The 18,219-nt window shown below is 44.1% G+C and overlaps 1 protein-coding gene across 12 annotated transcripts in view; it reads left to right on the top strand.

Annotated features, from left to right (window-relative positions):
- Nucleotides 1-533: 533 nt before the first annotated feature.
- Nucleotides 534-18,219, top strand: part of BPTF (bromodomain PHD finger transcription factor) — a 159,568-nt gene continuing 141,882 nt past the window's right edge. For all 12 annotated transcript variants that reach the window (XM_045984104.1, XM_045984109.1, XM_045984107.1 and 9 more), the window contains exon 1: nt 534-1,410. In XM_045984104.1, the coding sequence (XP_045840060.1) occupies nt 771-1,410 (640 nt within the window). In that variant the 5' untranslated portion in view covers nt 534-770. The remainder of the gene's footprint in view (nt 1,411-18,219) is intronic.

The following is an 18,219-nucleotide window of genomic DNA, read 5'->3' as shown; positions in this document are numbered from 1 at the left end:
CCCCAGCAGTTGTCATTGGGATCAATTTTAGGACTCTCTAGAACCAAGCCTTCGGAGTTTCACATTTCTGGGAGCTCGTCTCCCCTACCCCAGTCAATTTCCCTCCCGCGCTGGTGCAGGCGGTCCCCCTCCGCGACATCCTCGGCTCTTTCAGCATCAGTTTCCTCCAAGGGGCCGGGAGGGGTACAAGTATGGGGCCGCTCCTGCCCTCCTCTCCAAGCCGCGGAAGAAGAGACGCGGGAGGCAGGATCTGCCGAGTCCGGGCTTCAGCGGGCGCTCTGCGGAAGCAGCTGGCTCCCCAGGCCTGTGGCCCACGGCACTCCGCGAGCAGAGCGCCCCTCCGCGCGCAGAGCGCCCCTCTCCCCCGCGCCGCCAGCGTCCGCGGTCCAGCCGCGCCGCGCGGAGGCGCCCCGGGCTCCCCGCCCCCGACCCGGCGCTCCCGCGCTCCCCCTAGCGGGCGCCGCGCAGCCTCGCTCCGTCCCAGGCTCGTCGGCGGCGCAGCTCACGTGACCGCGCTCCGGGCCTGCGGCCGCTGTCGGTTCCCCCAGTCACCGAGCGAGAGGGAAGAAACAAGATGGCGGCTGAAGGCGATCCGGAGTGGGGCCCCAGCAATTCGGATTGAGCCTTCTCCCTCCACCCGCTTCCGCCGGCCGGGCCCCTCCCGCCCGGCCCCGCGGGCCTCCCCACCCGGCCCCGGCGCCCCCCACCGCCACCCCTCCGCCCGCCCCTCCCCCCTCCGCTTTCCCTTCTCCCCCCGTCTCGGCTCCGACATGAGGGGCCGGCGGGGCAGGCCGCCCAAGCAGCCCGCGGCTCCCGCTGCGGAGCGCTGCACCCCGGCCCCGCCGCCGCCGCCGCCGCCTCCGCCCACGTCCGGACCCATCGGGGGGCTCCGTTCGCGGCACCGCGGCAGCAGCCGGGGCAGGTGGGCCGCCGCCCAGGCTGAGGTGGCGCCCAAGACGCGGCTGAGCTCGCCCAGGGGGGGCAGCAGTAGCCGGAGGAAGCCGCCGCCGCCGCCGCCGCCGCCGCCGCCGCCGGCCCCCCCCAGCACCAGCGCCCCGGGCCGGGGGGGGCGAGGAGGCGGGGGCGGCAGGACGGGGGGCGGGGGCGGCGGCGGCCACCTGGCCCGGACCACCCCGGCCCGGAGGGCCGTCAACAAAGTGGTGTACGATGACCACGAGAGCGAGGAGGAGGAGGAGGAGGAGGAGGACATGGTCTCCGAGGAGGAGGAGGAGGAGGAGGAGGACGGCGACGCCGAGGAGACCCAAGATTCCGAGGACGACGAGGAGGATGAGATGGAGGAGGACGACGATGATTCCGATTATCCGGAGGAGATGGAAGACGACGACGACGACGCCAGTTATTGCACGGAAAGCAGCTTCAGGAGCCATAGCACCTATAGCAGCACTCCAGGTACCCACCCAGCCCAGTCGCTGCAGACTCCTTCCCCACCTCCTCTGCCCTCCCCCCTTGCTCACTCCCTCTCTGGTCTCCCCCCACCCCCACCTCCCCCCCAGACAGAGGGGAAACGCGACGGCACATCAAGTGGCAAAAAACTAGATTTACCAGAGGAAAGAGGCGCATTGTTCAAAATGGAGATTGCATTGTTGCAGTTTGCAGGCCACACACTCGCTCTTTCTCTCCCCCCAACCCCCTCTTTTTCCTCTTCAAAATTTGTGCCAGTGCAGTGTCTCCACCGGGCAGGATTGAAACTTTGGCACACGCATATCCATTGCATTCATTTTTCTCCCCTTGTTTTTGGTTTGGTTTTTGGAATGAAAGAAGCCTCTTGTTTTGCAAACCTCTTTGCATTTCTAATGTGGCTTCTTTTAGATTTTTATTATATATCTGTTCCTTAAAAGGGAATTGAGGATTTAGACAGATTGTGGCACACAAACACACGCAAAAACATCCTTCTCTTCACACCCCTAGCAGTGTGGTTTTTAAAAATTGTGTTAAGGAAATGGATCAGTTGGGTTAGTCGGAGAGCCTTATCTGGTCCTGTGTGTTTGTTTTTACTCTTGAGTGCTAATGGGCTCGTGCAACAGTTGCTGGTAAATGGCTGATTAAAAACCAAAGTAGGAAATCAAACAAGACCAAAACAAATTTGGCAATTCATTCGATTCTAGATCATTTTGGTAAAATCCAAAGGGCGAAAAAAACAAGAAACTGCAGCAGCGTGCGTCTTAACTAATTCGATCCCTTTGCTTTGCCTGAGAAATGCAGCTTCGTGTCACCTGTTGCAGAAGATGTATAGTTGATCCTGCAGACAGGATGGCTGAAGGTGAACTTTTGGATGAGCTTCTTAGTCACATGGCAGAAGTACATGGGGATTTATTACAAAATGACTTTTTTTCTTGATTCTAAGGATGAAAGTCTTATCTGGATCTGTAATGAATTTCTCCAGGGTGACTTTTCTCCTATTTTCTCACAGAAAGTTTCTCTAGGCTGGTGCTGAGATGCATTTTTTTTTAAACACACAATTGCTGCTTTCTATTAAATACGTAGTTGCAGATTACTAAATTGTGGGCAAAAAAAGTAACTTGTAGCAATAACCTACAAGATTTTTCCTTTATATTTTTGTTAATCTGGGTTAACTAAATTACATTCCAGTGTTTTGTGTTTTTTTTAAGATTTTATTTATTTGACAGAGAGATCGCAAGTTGGCAAAAGAGGCAGGCCCAGAGAGAGGGGAAGCAGGCTCCAGCTGAGCAGGGAGCCCAATGTGGGGCTCGATCCCAGGACCCTGAGATCTTGACCTGAGCCGAAGGCAGAGGCTTAATCCACTGAGCTACCCGGGCGCCCCTAGATTCCAATTTTAGGAGTATTTACAGAGTGAAGTTTATGAGGAAATGGGATCTTAGGAAAGTAATCAAGGTCTGTCACTTGTTTTTGATGGAGGCTGGTGTTGAAAAAAATTTAGATGTTTCTATTTTTTATAAATGCTTACCGATTTATGGAGGAGTTTGAGTATTAAGCCAAATGGAGACTCATTTATGTTGTCCTAACAGATGCAAAAGGTAATTTTCTTTTGCCTGACAATATCTGTCTGCCTTTGCCCAGTGGGGGGCGGGGAGGGAGGGAGGAGAGGATGGTGGCAGGAGAGTGAAGGGAATGAATCAAGTGTCAAGTATTTATGTCTTGTGTGTAGAAGGAACTGCACACCACTTTTCATTTCTTAGCCAGTATAGTATCTTTTATTGTAATACTTTTTATGTTAAGAAATCATACGTGGTTCTTTCTGCCCAGAACTGAAAGACCCATAGAGACTGATACACACTATCTGAGGAAGTTTTTTTGGGGCTAGACAGAGCTGAGGCCTTTTGGCAGGGCAGTTCAGCTAACTTAAACTTCTTTGAGGGACTAGCAAATAATACTTAGGATTGATAGCTGTGTATATGCTGAGTTAAATTACAATTTGTGCTTAAGTTTCCCTTAAAAAAAAAAACACTTGTATATTTATGTACTTCCGTGACATTTTGTTTTTATTAATGATACTTGTAGACTACCTTGTGGATACTTGTCCTCTCTTTATATGAAGTTAAGGATTATGTATCCTTATGTTAATCTTGTCTCCTGCGGTTGCTAGTATAGTGCCTTGCACATAGCAGCTGCTCATCAAAGATTGTTGGGATAAATGACTGTTAGTTAAGTGAGAGCTTGTAATAGATGGAGTTTTGATAATTCTGCAGTGGTTGCCCTAGCTCCTAAATATTTTGGATTTGGGAAACTAAACATTGATTTAATTAGATTTTGGTGGTTTGACCAGTGAGTGTTTTTAGTAGCGGAGTTAGTGTGTTTTAAGCTGCTCTTTCCTGTTACTTACTTGCCAGGCATTTGCCTTTCTTTGTTGGATGTGGTGTTAACTTGTCGGATGTTTGACTTTTTGAAACACTTTATTTCTCAAGATGATGGTAAAATGGATCATGCATTTTGTGTTCTGAGCTTTGAGAATATGTCCACTTGGCTAGAATGAGTAACAGTGCGTGACAGTGAGTTGTTGAGGCTAAGCACCAATGTCACTGGTTTTATTGTCTGTATTTCCAGACAGTAAAGGCAGGGAGAAGGCTGTCAGGTAAATGTGTATGTGTGTGTATGCTTGGGGAGAAAAAAATACTCTGGGACTGATAACCCAAGAGCACAGAAAGAAATATGATTGGTGTATTTGAATCCTGTACTTTCAAGGCTAAAAAAGGATTATGCTTTATTGGGAATTTAGAATAATTTGATTAATTTTTGGAGGCAGTACTACTGTTGACTTAAGTACTAACATATTAAATTCCTACCATAAAAAATTATTCGTTCTTCTATTCATCTGTTGAGTGGTTTGTAGGTAATACGACTGTTCATGGTGCAGGGATGTTGGTTGATATTATGAGCTTTTCTAAAATCATAGTTTAAAAAATTTTTATTTTATTTTTTTTTAAGATTTTTATTTATTTATTTGACAGCGAGAAAGAGAGATCACAAGTAGGCAGAGAGAGAGAGAGAGAGAGGGAAGCAGGCTCCCTGCTGAGCACAGAGCCCGATGTGGGACTCGATCCCAGGATCCTGAGCTCATGACCCGAGCCGAAGGCAGTGGCTTAACCCACTGAACCACCCAGGCGCCCCCCCAAAATTTTATTTTTTTACTAATTTTTTTTAAGATTTTTATTTATTAACTTGAGAGAGACAGTAAGCATAAGCAGGGGGAGCAGCATCAGGAGAGAGAGAAGCAGTCTTCCCGTTGAGCAGTGAGCCGGATATGGGACTCGATCCCAGTACCCTGGCATCATGATGGAGTCACTGAGCCACCCAGGCGCCCCTGGTTTTTTTAGTAATCTTTACACCCATTATGGGGCTCAGAGTCATGACCCCAAGATCAAGAGTCACACGCTCCTCCGACTGAGCCAGCCAGGCACCCCTAAAATCATAGATTTTAAAAAGTATTTTCATTGGAAATTAAAAGTTTTTCTTTTAAGGAGAAAAATTTTAAATGGGTGCTTAAGACATTCACATTACAAATAATACAATAGAAATGACAGTTTATTAACTCAAAATTGAAATCATCTAGTTTTGCTTTAGCCAGTGGGATTTGGCTGAAAAAGGTTTTTATTTATTTTTATTATTTAGAGTTATTTCAGCCCATAGGTTTTATGACATAGAGAGAACCCAAGCAGGCAGGTATAGCCGGTAGTACAGGCAGAGGGAGAAGCAGGCTCTCCACCGAGCAAGGAGCCCAATGCAGGACTCGATCCCAGGACCTGGTATCATGACCTGAGCCAAAGGCAGTGGCTCAACCGATTGAGCCACCCAGGCTTCCTATGACATATTTTTTAAAAAAGCTTCTATTTATTTGGGAGAGAGAGAATAGGAGCATAGAGGGAGAGGGAGAAGCAGACTCCCTGCTGACCAGAGAGCCTGACTAGGGCTTGATCCCAGTACCCTGAGGTTATGATCTGAGCCAAAGGCAGATGCTTAACTGACTGAGACAGGCTTCCAGACACCCCTTTATGACATATTTTTTAGATTTATTTATTTATTTGAGGGAGAGGTGCATGTGCGTGTGTGAACTGGGGAAGGGACAGAGGGAGAGGGAGAGAATCTCAAGCAGATTCCACATTGAGCTTGGAGCCTGACACAGGGCTGGATCCCAGGACCTTGAGATCATGACCTGAGCTGAAACCAAGAGTTGGGCACTTAACCGACTAAGCCACCCAGACGCCCCGGTTTTATGACATGTGTTGTCAATGCATTGAGAGAGATTATACAGAAAATCTGTTTTGAGTAGGTGTTTGGTGCTCTGACAGCACTTTGAAATCAAGCATTTGCTAAATAAAAACAAATCATACCTGAAACTGGACAGTTTTTTTTTTTAAATTTTGTAAAGATTTTATTTTATTTTATTATTTATTTGACAGAAAGAACAGAAGGGGGAACAGCAGGCAGAGGGAGAGGGAGAAGCAGTCTTGCTGAGCAGGGAGCCCGATGTGGGCCTCCATCCCAGGACCCAGGGATCATGACCTGAGCCAAAGGCAGACGCTTAGTAACTGAGCCACCCAGGCGCCCCAGAAACTGGATAGTTTTTGCTTTTAACTTGTGTGGGACTTCTGAGGTATTATACTTAGCTGGAATTTTGAAATTTGGAACCTCTGATCACTTAAGAAAGCCAAAGCCCTGATGTTTTCCTGGTAGAGTTAGTGATTTATATCCTCTAAGGATTATGACAGAGGAGAACAGTGGCATAGATGCCATGAACTGTAGCTTTATCTGAAGCAGAATTTGTTACCGGTTTGGCAGCATTTATTGCCACCAGTGTCAACCAGATGTCTTTTTGGTATTTGTGTAATTCTGGATTGCTACAGGTGAAGGACAAAGTACAGTCGAGATTTAGAGAAGGACAAGTTTATACCCTGTTTGGGGGAGTCGGGTGTGCCTCTGTATTTCTTGGATGGGCATGTGCAGGATGAGGATGGGTGGTTCAAGGGAGGGAGCAGCATGAACTGAAACCCTGGTTTTCTTTTTTAAGATTTTCTTTTTTACGTAATCTCTACACCCAGTGTGGGACTTGAACCCCAAACCCTGAGATCAAGAGTCACATGCCCCACCAACCTGGCCTCCAGCCCGGTGCCCCTAAGGTACTGATTTTAAAGTGTGGGCAGTCTTGAGTGTCCTGGTTTAGCAAGAACCTGAGTATGTGAGTAAGAAATAAGCTATAAATGGGCTCCTGGGTGGCTCAGTGGGTTAAGCCTCTGCCTTTGACTCAGGTCATGATCTCAGAGTCCTGGGATCGAGTCCCACATTGGGCTCTCTGCTCCGTGGAGAGCCTGCTTCCTCCTCTCTCTCTCTGCCTGCCTCTCTGACTACTTGTGATCTCTCTGTCAAATAAATAAATAAAATCTTAAAAAAAAAAAAAAGAAGCTATAAAGGTCTGTTTGTTGGGCTGTATCTAGAGAACCAAGCTATAACTTTCTGTCTCTCGTCTGTAGGTAAATACTGCGCTAGATCAGTGATCCTCATTTTTCACTCTTCAGCACCCAAGGGATATGCAGTATTCCCATCAGCAGCATGCAAGAGAGTGAAACAAAACCAAATCGACTCATGGAGATACAGTTAGGCCACTATTGCAGACCGTTCGTTCCCCTCAAATTGAGAGGATTACTGGAAGAGCTGGAGGAGGTGGTTTCTGAAGCCTCCCCCCAATCTATTTCAAATCTGTTTCATTTGTGGGTATTGATGATGAATCGGAAGATTGGGGAACAAGTGGAATATGATTTCAGTGGGATGTTAGCAAGTTTAGCATAGCTTCTGTTCTGAGGATGGATTGGAAGATGAGATAGCTAGTGGGTATCTGGATGGGTTTTGTTTTTTTTTTTTAAAGATTTATTTATTTATTTATTTGACAGAGAGCAACACAGCGAGAGGGGGAACACAAGCAGGGGGAGTGGGAGAGGGAGAAGCAGGCTTCCCGCTGAGCAGGGAGCCCTATGCGGGGCTCGTTCCCAGGATGCTGGGATCATGACCCAAGTCGAAGGCAGACGCTTAACGACTGAGCCACCCAGGCGCCCCTGGATGGGTTTTGAAGCACTGAGTGGCAGATCAATTCAGGAGGTACTTCAGGTTCCCCAGGCCTTGACAACGTCAGGAGTGTAGGTGGAGAGAAGAATGTATCCCATGTGCTTCCGCAGGAATGGTAGTGCTTTGAGTGGTACTAGGAATTCAGGATTATAAGGAAATGAGTGAGATCTGTTTTCGGGTATCTGTATCTGAAGAGGTTAAACATGAGAATTGGAAGAAAGAAAATGAAGGCCCCGAAGAGTTATTAAGAAGTTGGGCAACATGCTCTGTGAGTGGTGGAGAAGTACGTCTGATGCGTGTGGTGAAGAGTAGTCTGTGTACAGTTCATGTTCGACTCCTTGTCCATGTGTACTTGGGGTTGGAGCTGGGTCGAAATGTGTAGGCGCAGGAGCACTGGGGATGTTGAGGCCAGGAACTCTGATTTCTTCTGTTAGATTCTTTTCTTATTACCCTGTGACTGCAGATCCTTGGAGGGGGCGTGTAGGGGATGAGAAGGTGGTAGTTGTGGTGGGAGACTGATAATCTGGGTGACATGGACAGGAGCCAATCCTAGCAGATGCCCTCCTTGCATTGAATAGATTACTCCCTTCCTCCCTTCTTGGTCTTTTTTCTATTCGAATGCCTTTTTTTTTTTTTAATTTTTAAATTTAAATTTAAATTTTTAAAAAAGATTTTATTTATTTATTTGACAGATGGAGATCACAAGTAGTTAGAGAGGCAGGCAGAGAGAGAGAGGAGGAAGCAGGTTCCCTGATGAGCAGAGAGCCTGATGTGGGGCTCGATCCCAGGACCCTGAGAATGACCTGAGCCGAAGGCAGAGGGTTTAACCCATTGAGCCACCCAGGTGCGCCCCCCCCCCCTTTTTAAAGATTTTATTTGAGAGAGTGAAAGAGGAACACAAGGAGGGGAAGTGGCAGAGGGAGAGGGAGAAGCAGGCTCCCCACTGATCAGGGAGCCTACTAAATAGAAATCAATCAATAATCAGTCTCAAGTAATATTTAATAATTCCATTTAAAAAATAGCTTTATTGAGGGGCACCTGGGTGTCTCAGTCAATTAAGCATCTGATTTCAGCTCAGGGTCCTGGATCGAGCCCTGTGTGGGGCTCCCTGCTCAGTGAGGAGCCTGTTTCTCCCTCTTCTCCCGGCTTGTGCTATCTCTGTCACTATCTTTGTCTCTCTCTCAAATATATAAAATCTTTTTTTTTTTTTTTTTAAGCAACAATAGTTTTCTTAGGATGAATGAGAGCTGGGTTATAAGTCTCCCCAAATTATCTCTGATTTTTGGAATGCCTTAGGCCAGTTTGGAGAATTTATTCCAGAAGGATTTGTCAAAGAAGGACTAGTGTAAGTGGAGTCCTACCATTGATTTCCACACTGTCAGAGTGGGGACTTGTGGCAGGTATTGGAGGCACCTGTGTATGGAAGCCCACTACAACATTTTAGGTTATCATGATGTATGAGAATCTGAGGAGTCTATATACATCTTTTGTGTGCGTCAAAAATTTAGAGAGATAGCATGTAGCACAGAGATTTAAAGTGGAGAATCTGGACCAGACTTCATGAGTTTGAATCTGGGCTCTGTGATGATGGGCTGTTTGCTTAACACTTGGTGTCTCACTTTCCTCATTTGTAAAATGGAGATATCTTAGTATTCAGTTTGAGGTGTGAGGGTTAAATGGTTAATATACACGAAATGCCGAGAACAGTGCCTGGCACATAGTGAAGATTCAACAAATATTAGGCTATGATTACCTGTTGATTTGCTCCTGAAGATGGAGATTCTTCTTTTTTTTTTTTTTTTTAGATTTTATTTGTATGACACAGAGGGGAGAGCACAGCAGGGGGAGTGATAGGCAGAGGGAGAGGGGGAAGCAGGCTCCCCATTGAGCAAGGAGCCTGTTGCAGGACTTGATCCCAGGACGCTTGATCCCAGGATTCCCGGGGGAATCTCCCCTGAAGATGGAGATTCTATGAAGATATAGGGACCTTACTTCGAGTATAGTGAGAAAATGTCATTTAGGGGCGCTGGCGTGTCTCAGTTGTTAAATGTTCTGCTCTTGTTCTCAGCTCAGGTCTTGATCTCAGAGTTGTGAATTCAACCCCACACTGGGTTCCACACTGGGCATGGAACCTTCAAAAAAAAAAAAAAAAAGATGTCATTTGATTCATAAGGTATAAACATATTTTAAGGACCATATTTAAGTAAAAATATGTGTTAAAACAGATTTAGGGGCGCCTGGGTGGCTTAGTCGGTTAAGCGTCTGCCTTCGGCTCAGGTTGTGGCCTCAGGGTCCTGGAATCAAGCCTGTATCGGGCTCCCTGCTCAGCGGGAAGCCTGCTTCTCCCTCTTCCACCCCCCTTACTTGTATTCCCTTTCTCCATGTCTCTCTGTCAAATAAATAAAATCTTTTTTTTTTAAGATTTTATTTATTTATTTGACAGCGAGATCACAAGTAGGCAGAGAGGCAGGAAGAGAGAGAGGGGGAAGCAGGCTCCCTGCTGAGCAGAGACCCCGATGCAGGGCTCGATCCCAGGACCCTGAGACCGTGACCTGAACGGAAGGCAGAGGCTTAACCCACTGAGCCACCCAGGCGCCCCAAATAAATAAAATCTTAAAAAAAAAAACACCCCAGAGCTTTATTTTCCCCCTTTGAAAGAAATATTAAATATTTAACTTACCCACTTAAAACGTTTAGTTTAGCTACCATCTGACTTATTCTAGAACTGTGATAAATAATAAATTTACTTCAGTTATTCACAGTGATCAGTTAGAGTAGAGAAAGCACTTGTGACACTTTTAACTCTTGGTAGTTCATGTTATCTTTCTCTCCCTGTTCCTCCAACACCAGTGTTCCAGGTTTTCAAAACAGCCTGTACATGGCCTTCTCATTCTTCCTCCTTTCTCAGAAAGCTCATCTGTTTTCAAGTTGTTGGGTGGCTCAGTGGGTTAAAGCCTCTGCCTTCAGCTCGGGTCATGGTCTCGGGGTCCTGGGATCGAGCCCCATGTCGGGCTCTCTGCTCATCAGGGAACCTGCTTCCTCCCCTCTCTCTCTGCCTGCCTCTCTGCCTATTTGTGATCTCTGTCTGTCAAATAAATAAATAAAATCTTAAAAAAAAAGAATTGCAATGAAATATAATAAAAATAGTAGGGATTTAATTTTTTGGAAAAATACTCATAATACAAAGATGAAAATGAAAATCTGTGATCTCACCAACCAAAGATAACTTTTTTTTTTTTAAGATTTTATTTATTTATTTGACAGAGAGAGAGATCACAAGTAGGCAGAGAGGCAGGCAGAGAGAGAGGGAGGAAGCAGACTCCCCGCCGAGCAGAGAGCCCGATGTGGGGCTGGATCCCAGGACCCTGAGATCATGACCCGAGCCTAAGGCAGAGGCTTAACCCCCTGAGCCACTTAGGCGCCTCCCAAAGATAATTCTTGAGGATGTTTCCATTCCTATAACATGTTTTTACCTGTGTATTTTTAAAAAGGTACAACTAGGTGTGCCTGGGTGGCTCAGTTGGTTGAGCGTCTGGCTCTTGGTTTCAGCTCAGGTCATGATCTCAGGGTCCTGGGATTGAGCCCCACATCTGGCTCTGTGCTCAGCAGGGAGTCTGCTTAGGGATTCTCTCTCTCCCTCTCCCTGCTTGTGCATGTGTGCCTGCTCTCTCTCTGAAATAAGTTAATCTTTTTTTTTTTAAAGATGCAACTAGGATTATGATAAACAAACTAATTGTTTTTACTTGATATATAGCAAAATTTTCTCCTATAATTGTCTTTATCAAGGTAATATGTGAACATAGGTAACAAATTAAAATTGTATTAAAGGCTCATAGTTAACAAAAGCAGTTCCCTGATGTACGTGTTTCTACCCGAGACCTCTCTAGAGGCAGTGGCTTCCTTTTTTTTTTTTTTTAAGATTTTATTTATTTATTTGACAGAGAGCTCACAGGTAGAGGAGGCAGGCAGAGAGAGAGGGGGAAGCAGGCTCTCTGCTGAGCAGAGAGCCTGATGTGGGGCTTGATCCCAGGACCCTGAGATCATGACCTGAGCCGAAGGCAGAGTCACCCAGGTGCCCAGCTTTCTCCCCTTGGCATTTACCACAGTGTTTTAAAATAATATGCTTATATTTGCTTTATCAGTTTTAGACATTCTTTTGACTTTGTTTATGGTAGATGAAGAGTTAGCCTTTTTATAATTACTTTCTTATCCTTTCATTATAGTTACAGCATGATTTTTGGATAAATGTTGAGGGATTGGTTACATGTTCGTAACTATAAATATGATTTATTTATATGATTATTATAACTAGTACTTGCTTAATGTTCTATGTATTAGCCCGATGCACTGTCAAGTCTAGAATGCCTTATCACTTACTCTTTGCCAAACTCTTAAATGTAACAGTTTTTTTTTCTTTTTTTTTTCTTGTTGGTTTCCCTTCTGCATCCCTCCCCATTTCTGCTTTCACCTGAACTGATTGCTCTGTAGGTCTGTTGGTCATCACACTGGAACTTCTTTTTGCTGCTTCCCCATGTATATTCTTTCTTGAGTCCTACATTTTTCCTGATTTACTCATCTTTTTCAGCAAAACCAACTTCTAGTTGCTTCCTAAGAATGGGTGCATGAGAAATGAACTTATAAAAAATATGTTTGGAAATGCTCTTTGCTAGTGAGCACTGTGTATTATGTAAGACTGATGAATTATAGACCTGTACTCCTGAAACAAATAATGCATTATATGTTAATAATAAAAATAATAGGGACGCCTGGGTGGCTCAGTGGGTTGAGTGTCTGCCTTCAGCTCAGGTCATGATCTCAGGGTCCTGGGATCAAGCCCCATATCGGGCTCTCTTTTCAGCTGGGAGCCTGCTTCTCCCTGCGCCCCCTGCCCCCTGTCTGCCTGCCTACCTGCGATCGCTGTCTGTCAAATAAATAAAAAATCTTAAAAAAAAATTAATAAAAAAGAAAAGAAAATGCTCTTTGTGACCCTAATATTGATAGATAGTTTGGCTGGGTATAGGATCCTAAATTTAAAAATCAGTTTCACTGGAAAGATTTGTTGTATCATGTTCCAGCATCTAGTGTTGCAGTTGAGAAGTTTAGGGCCATTTTGATTACTTCCTTCACGTGTGATCTGTTTTTTTCCTTTCTAAAGCATTTAGGCTCTTTTTATGGCCTCCAGTATTGTGAAGTTTTGCAGTGATATCATATCCCTTGACATGGCCCTTTTTTTCATTCATTGTGCTGGGTGCTGAGTAGCTCCCCCCTCCCTTTTTTCCTAACTAAAATTAAAAAAATTTTTTTTAAGTAAAAATGCTACATGTGGGGTTCAGACTCATAACCTCCAGATCAGGAGTCTCACATTCCACCAACTGAGCCAGCCACCAGGTGCCCCTTGGTGGACCCTTTTAATACGGAAATTTGTGTTCTTTAGTTCTGGGAATTGTTTTTTTATTATTTTCTCATTTTTCCCCCAAATTCGTTCAGTTCTCTTCTTGAACTTAGATGTTTGGTCTTATAGACTGATCTTACTGAGTTTTTTGTCATTTTAAATTCTTGTTGTCTTGTCCTTTTAATCTGCCTTCTGGGAGATTTCTTTCTTTTCCTCTTCTAAGTCTTCTGTTTTTATTTTAGCTATCAGATACTTAATTTCTATAAGCTGTTTTCTTTGTTTCTTTGCATAGCATCCTATTTAATGATGTAATATCTTTTTATATTTCTTATTAATGCTAATTAAAAGAATTATTGAAGTGCACCTTACATATACAGTAAAATTCACCCAATTTTGACTCTTAAGTTTTGGCATACACACATAGCCATGTAACCACCACCACCATGAGTACAGAACAGTCCCATTATCTGCCCCAAATTCACTGGTGTTCCTTTAGTCAGGCCACCACCAATGTATTTGCTGTTCCTGTAGTTTTGTCTTTTTCTGAGTATTATATAGATAAGCTATTTAGCTTTTTGAGTCTGGCTTCTTTTACCTAGCATAGTGAATTTGAGATTCATCCAAAATACTGTTTTTATTAATAGTTCATTGCTTTTTATCATGGAGTAGGTAGTCCATTATATGGACGTACCACAGTTGACTTATCCACTCACCAGTTCAAGAACACTTGAATTGTTTCCAGGTTTTGGAGGTTATAAATAAAGTTGATGTAAACATTTACTTATAGGTTTTTATGTGAACACAAATTTTTATTTCTGTTGGGAAAATACCTAGAGGTGGAATTGGTGGGTTTTATGCCATGTATATTTTAACCATATAAGAAACTGCAAGGGGCACCAGAGTGGCTCAGTCGGTTAAGCCTCTGCCTTAGGCTCAGGTCATGATCCTGGTGTTCTGGGATTGAGCCCCAAGTTGGGATTCCTGCTCAGTGGGGAGTCTGCTTCTCTCTCCCTGTCTCTTGCCTTCCCCACCGCCCCATTCATTCTCAGCCTCTCAGATAAATAAATAAAATCTTAAAAAAAAAAAATTAGGAAAAAAAGAAACTGCCAAACTGTTTTTCAAAGTGATTTTATCATTTTGCGTTCCCACCCACAATGGATGAGGATTTTGGCCATTGTAATAGGTGTGTAGTGGTGTGTTTATCTTTTTTTGAAAATTTTTTTAAAATTTTACTTATTTATTTGAAAGAGAGAGAGAGAGTGAGGAGCAGAGGGAGAGGGAGAAGCAGACTCTGCCTGTGCAGGGAGTCCAATATGGGGCTCCATCCTGGGACTCTGGGATAATGACCTGAGCCAAAGGCAGACTCAACCCACAGAGCCACCCAGGTGCCCCTAGTGGTATATTTCATTATTACTTTAATTTTGATTTCCCTAATGATTAATGATGTTGAGCATCTTATTATGTGCTTATTTGCTTGTCTCTGAAGCCAATCTTTGGTGAAGTGTCTGTCAAAATATTTTGCCCAATTTTTAATTGGGTGTGTTTGTTTTCTTATTCTTGAATTTGGAAATTTAGCTTACAATAATTATTTATGTCATATAATTTCCCAGAGCTCTTTTCTCTGTTCCTTTTTCAAACCATCCTCTTCTTGGATGCAATACCTTTCTTTATTTCTCTGAGGACATTTATTCGTTTTTTTTTTTTGTTTTTTTTTTAAGATTTTATTTATTTATTTGACAGACAGAGACCACAAGTAGGCAGATAGGCAGGCAGAGAGAAAGGAAGGGAAGCAGGCTCCCTGCTGAGCAGAAAGCCCGATATGGGGCTCGATCCCAGGACCCTGAGATCATGACCTGAGCCGAAGACAGAGGCTTTAACCCACTGAGCCACCCAGGCGCCCCCATTTATTCGTTTTTAAAGCTTTTTTTTGTTACCTCAGATTCTGTTCTTTTTCTGGTTTTTGTTTTTATTTTGTTTTTTAGGTAGGCTTCACACGCAGTGTGTGGCTTGAAATCACAACCCTTAGATCAAGAGTTGCATGCTCTACTGACTGAGCCAACCAGGCTCCCCCAGATTCCATTTTGCTTTTTTAGTACTAACAGTGGAGGCTTTTTTTTTTAAACACGTCGTGATCCTTAGTTTTTCATGGAGTGAGGTGCTGGATAGTAGTAGGTGGCTGTGGTTTCCCAACTGGTAGGTTTCACCGTGAGGTCGTTGGGCAGTGAGCCAACCTTGTCTTTGGTGGAACGCCAGATATCAGTATTTGTTATTTTTGTGTATTTTTGTTTTTGTCTCTCACTCTTTTATTTTTCTCCTGTGAGTCTGTTTGATGTCTTAAGGGAAGATTTCTTTAATTTTTTGCCTGGGGCTGGAATTTAGGGGTCTGAGAGAGAGTGTATGCCCAGTATCTTAGGAAGTTAAATAAAGGAAGGTAGGTAGGGCTCACACCTTTCCCATCAGGAACCCTGAGCCTTCTAAGCCTGATGGTCCAGGAGTCCTGGGGTCTCCAGGTCATTAGTTTTCTTGTTCTTCCCCTCTGCTTCTGAAAGTTCTTAGAAGGGAGAGTTCTCTCTGCAAGGTCAGATACCTCTTTTCCCAGTTTCCACGTTCTACAAAGTCAATGTAATTGCTTGATTGCTATGTCTCCTCTCCCCTCTCTCTTTTTTAAAGATGTTATTTATTTGAGAGGACAAGCAGTAGGGAGGGTCCGGGGGGAGGCGCAAGAGAGAGAAGCAGACTGCTGAGCAGGGAGTCCGATGTGGGGCTCATCCCAGGATCTGGAGATCATGACCTTAGCTGAATGCAGACACTTAACCAACTGAGCCACCCAGGTGCTCCTTTTCTCTCTCTCTCTCTCTCTTTTTTTTTAATCTCTTCTTCCCACCACTTTTGAGATAAAATTGACACATAACATTATATTAGTTGTGTACAACATAATGATTTGATAGATATTGCAAAGTGATATCTGCAGTAAGTTAATAACCATCATTTAATATAGTTAAAGCTTCTTTTTCTTCTAAGATATGCTTTTTTTTTTTTAAGATTTTATTTATTTATTCGACAGACAGAGATCACAAATAGGCAGAGAAGCAGGCAGAGAAAGGAGGAAGCAGGCTCCCTGCTGAGCAGGGAGCCCGATGTGGGGCTCACTCCCAGGACCTTTAGACCATGACCTGAGCCGAAGGCAGAGGCTTTAGCCCACTGAGCCACCCGGGCGCCCCATAAGATATGCTTTTTTTGAAAGATTTTTATTTATTGAGAGAGACCGTGTATGTGCACATGAGTGGGCAGAGGGGCAGAAGGAGAGGGAGAAACAGACTCTGTTGAGCAGGGAGCCCTATTCCAGGCTCAGTTCTAGGACTGTGAGATCATGACCTGAGCTGAAGGCAGGTGCTTAACTGACTGAGCCATCCAAGGGCCCCTAAGATCAACTCTTTTAGCAACTTCCAGATATACAATATTATTAACTATAGTTGCATGCTATATATTATATCCCCAGAACTTATTTACCTTATAACTCGAAGTTTGTGCTTTTTTACTCTCTTCACTCATTTTCCCCACACCCATCTGTTTTCTGTGTCTTTGAGTTTGTTGTTTTTTTTTTAGATTCTAAATGTAAGTGAGATCCTACAATATTTGTCTTTCTCTCCTTGACTTACTCCACTTGGCTTGGTGTCCCCAGGGTTTATCCATGTTGTTGCAGGATTTCCTCTTTTATGGCTTAATAATAATCTGTATTTTCTTTGGTGTGTCTGTGTGCACACATACATGTAAACATTACATTTTCTTTATTCACTTGTTGATGAACACAGGTTGTTTCCATGTTTTGGCTAGTGTAAATAATGTTCAGTGAACATGGGGATGTAGATACCTCTTTGAGACAGTGATTTCTTTTCCTTTGGATTAAGACCCAGAAATGGAATTGCTGGATCATGTGGTAGTTTTGTTTTTAATTTTTTAAGGAACCTCCATGTTGTTTCCCATAGTGGCTTCACTGATTTACATTTCTAGTAACAGTGCACAAGGTTTCCCCTTTCTCCACACTTTTTTTTTTTTTTAAGATTTTATTTAATTATTTGACAGACAGAGATCACAAGTAGGCAGAGAGAGAGAGGGAGAAGCAGGCTTCCCGCTGAGCAGGGAGCCCGATGCGGGGCTTGATCCCAGGACCCTGAGATCATGATCTGAGCCAAAGGCAGAGGCTTTAACCCACTGAGCCACCCAGGCGCCCCTCTCCTTTCTCCACACTCTTGCCAACGTTTGTTATTTCTTCCCTTTTTAATAATGGCCATTCTACAGGTGTGAGGGTGTTATCTCATTGTGGTTTTGTTTCGTCTTTGTTCTAGTATGTTTTTGCCTTTCGTATTTCTTCCCTGTCAATTTTCCAGGTGTTAGGAGGAAAAGCATATTAATTCGTGCTATGATTTTTATCATATATAACTGAAGTCTTGGGGTGCCTGGGTGGCTTGGTCAGTTAGGCGTCTGTCTGCCTTTGGCTTGGGTCATGATCCCAGGTTCCTGACATTGAGCCCCCGCATCAGGCTCCCTGCACAGCAGCAGGCCTGCTTCTCCTCCCTCAGCTGCTTCTCCTGCTCATGCTCTCTCTCTCTTAAATAAATAAATAAAATCTTTAAAAAATCAAACAAAACTGAAGTCTTGGGGTTCCTTGATGGGCTCAGTCAGTTAAGCATTTGCCTTTGGCTCAGGTCATGATCCCAGGGTCTTACACATCTGGCTTCCTGCTCAGTGGGGGAGTCTGCTTCTCCCTCTTCCTTTGCCTCTCTCCCCAGCTTGTGCTCTCTCCCTCTCTCTCGCTCAAATCAGTAAATAAAATCTTAAAAAAAAAAATTAAACTGAAGTCTCTATTTATTTACAGTTTGATTAAAAAATTCAAAAGTAATTTATCTAATACTTACTTAGTGTGTAGGGTACTATGTTAAAAGCTTTAAAGAGATAGTGGTGCCTGGGTGGCATAGTCCATTATACTTCTGACTCTTGTCTTTGGCTGGGGTGATGATCTTGGGATCATGAGATCAAGCCCGGTATTGGGCTCTGTGCTGAGCTCGGTGTCTTGCCTGAGATTCTCTCTCCCCCTGCCCTGTCTGCTTGTGTGCTCTTGCTCTCTCTAAAATAAATAAATAAATAAATCTTAAAAAAAAAAAAAAAAAAAAGCTTCAGAGAGATACAAAGATGGGTAAGAAATGGTACCTGCTGGGGGGCCTGGGTGATGCATTCAGTAAGGTGTCCAACTCTAGGTTCATCTCAGGTCAGGA

Source organism: Meles meles, chromosome 18 (genome assembly GCF_922984935.1).
Source record: "Meles meles chromosome 18, mMelMel3.1 paternal haplotype, whole genome shotgun sequence".
Lineage (NCBI taxonomy): Eukaryota > Metazoa > Chordata > Mammalia > Carnivora > Mustelidae > Meles > Meles meles.
This window is presented reverse-complemented; position numbering and strand designations above follow the sequence as displayed.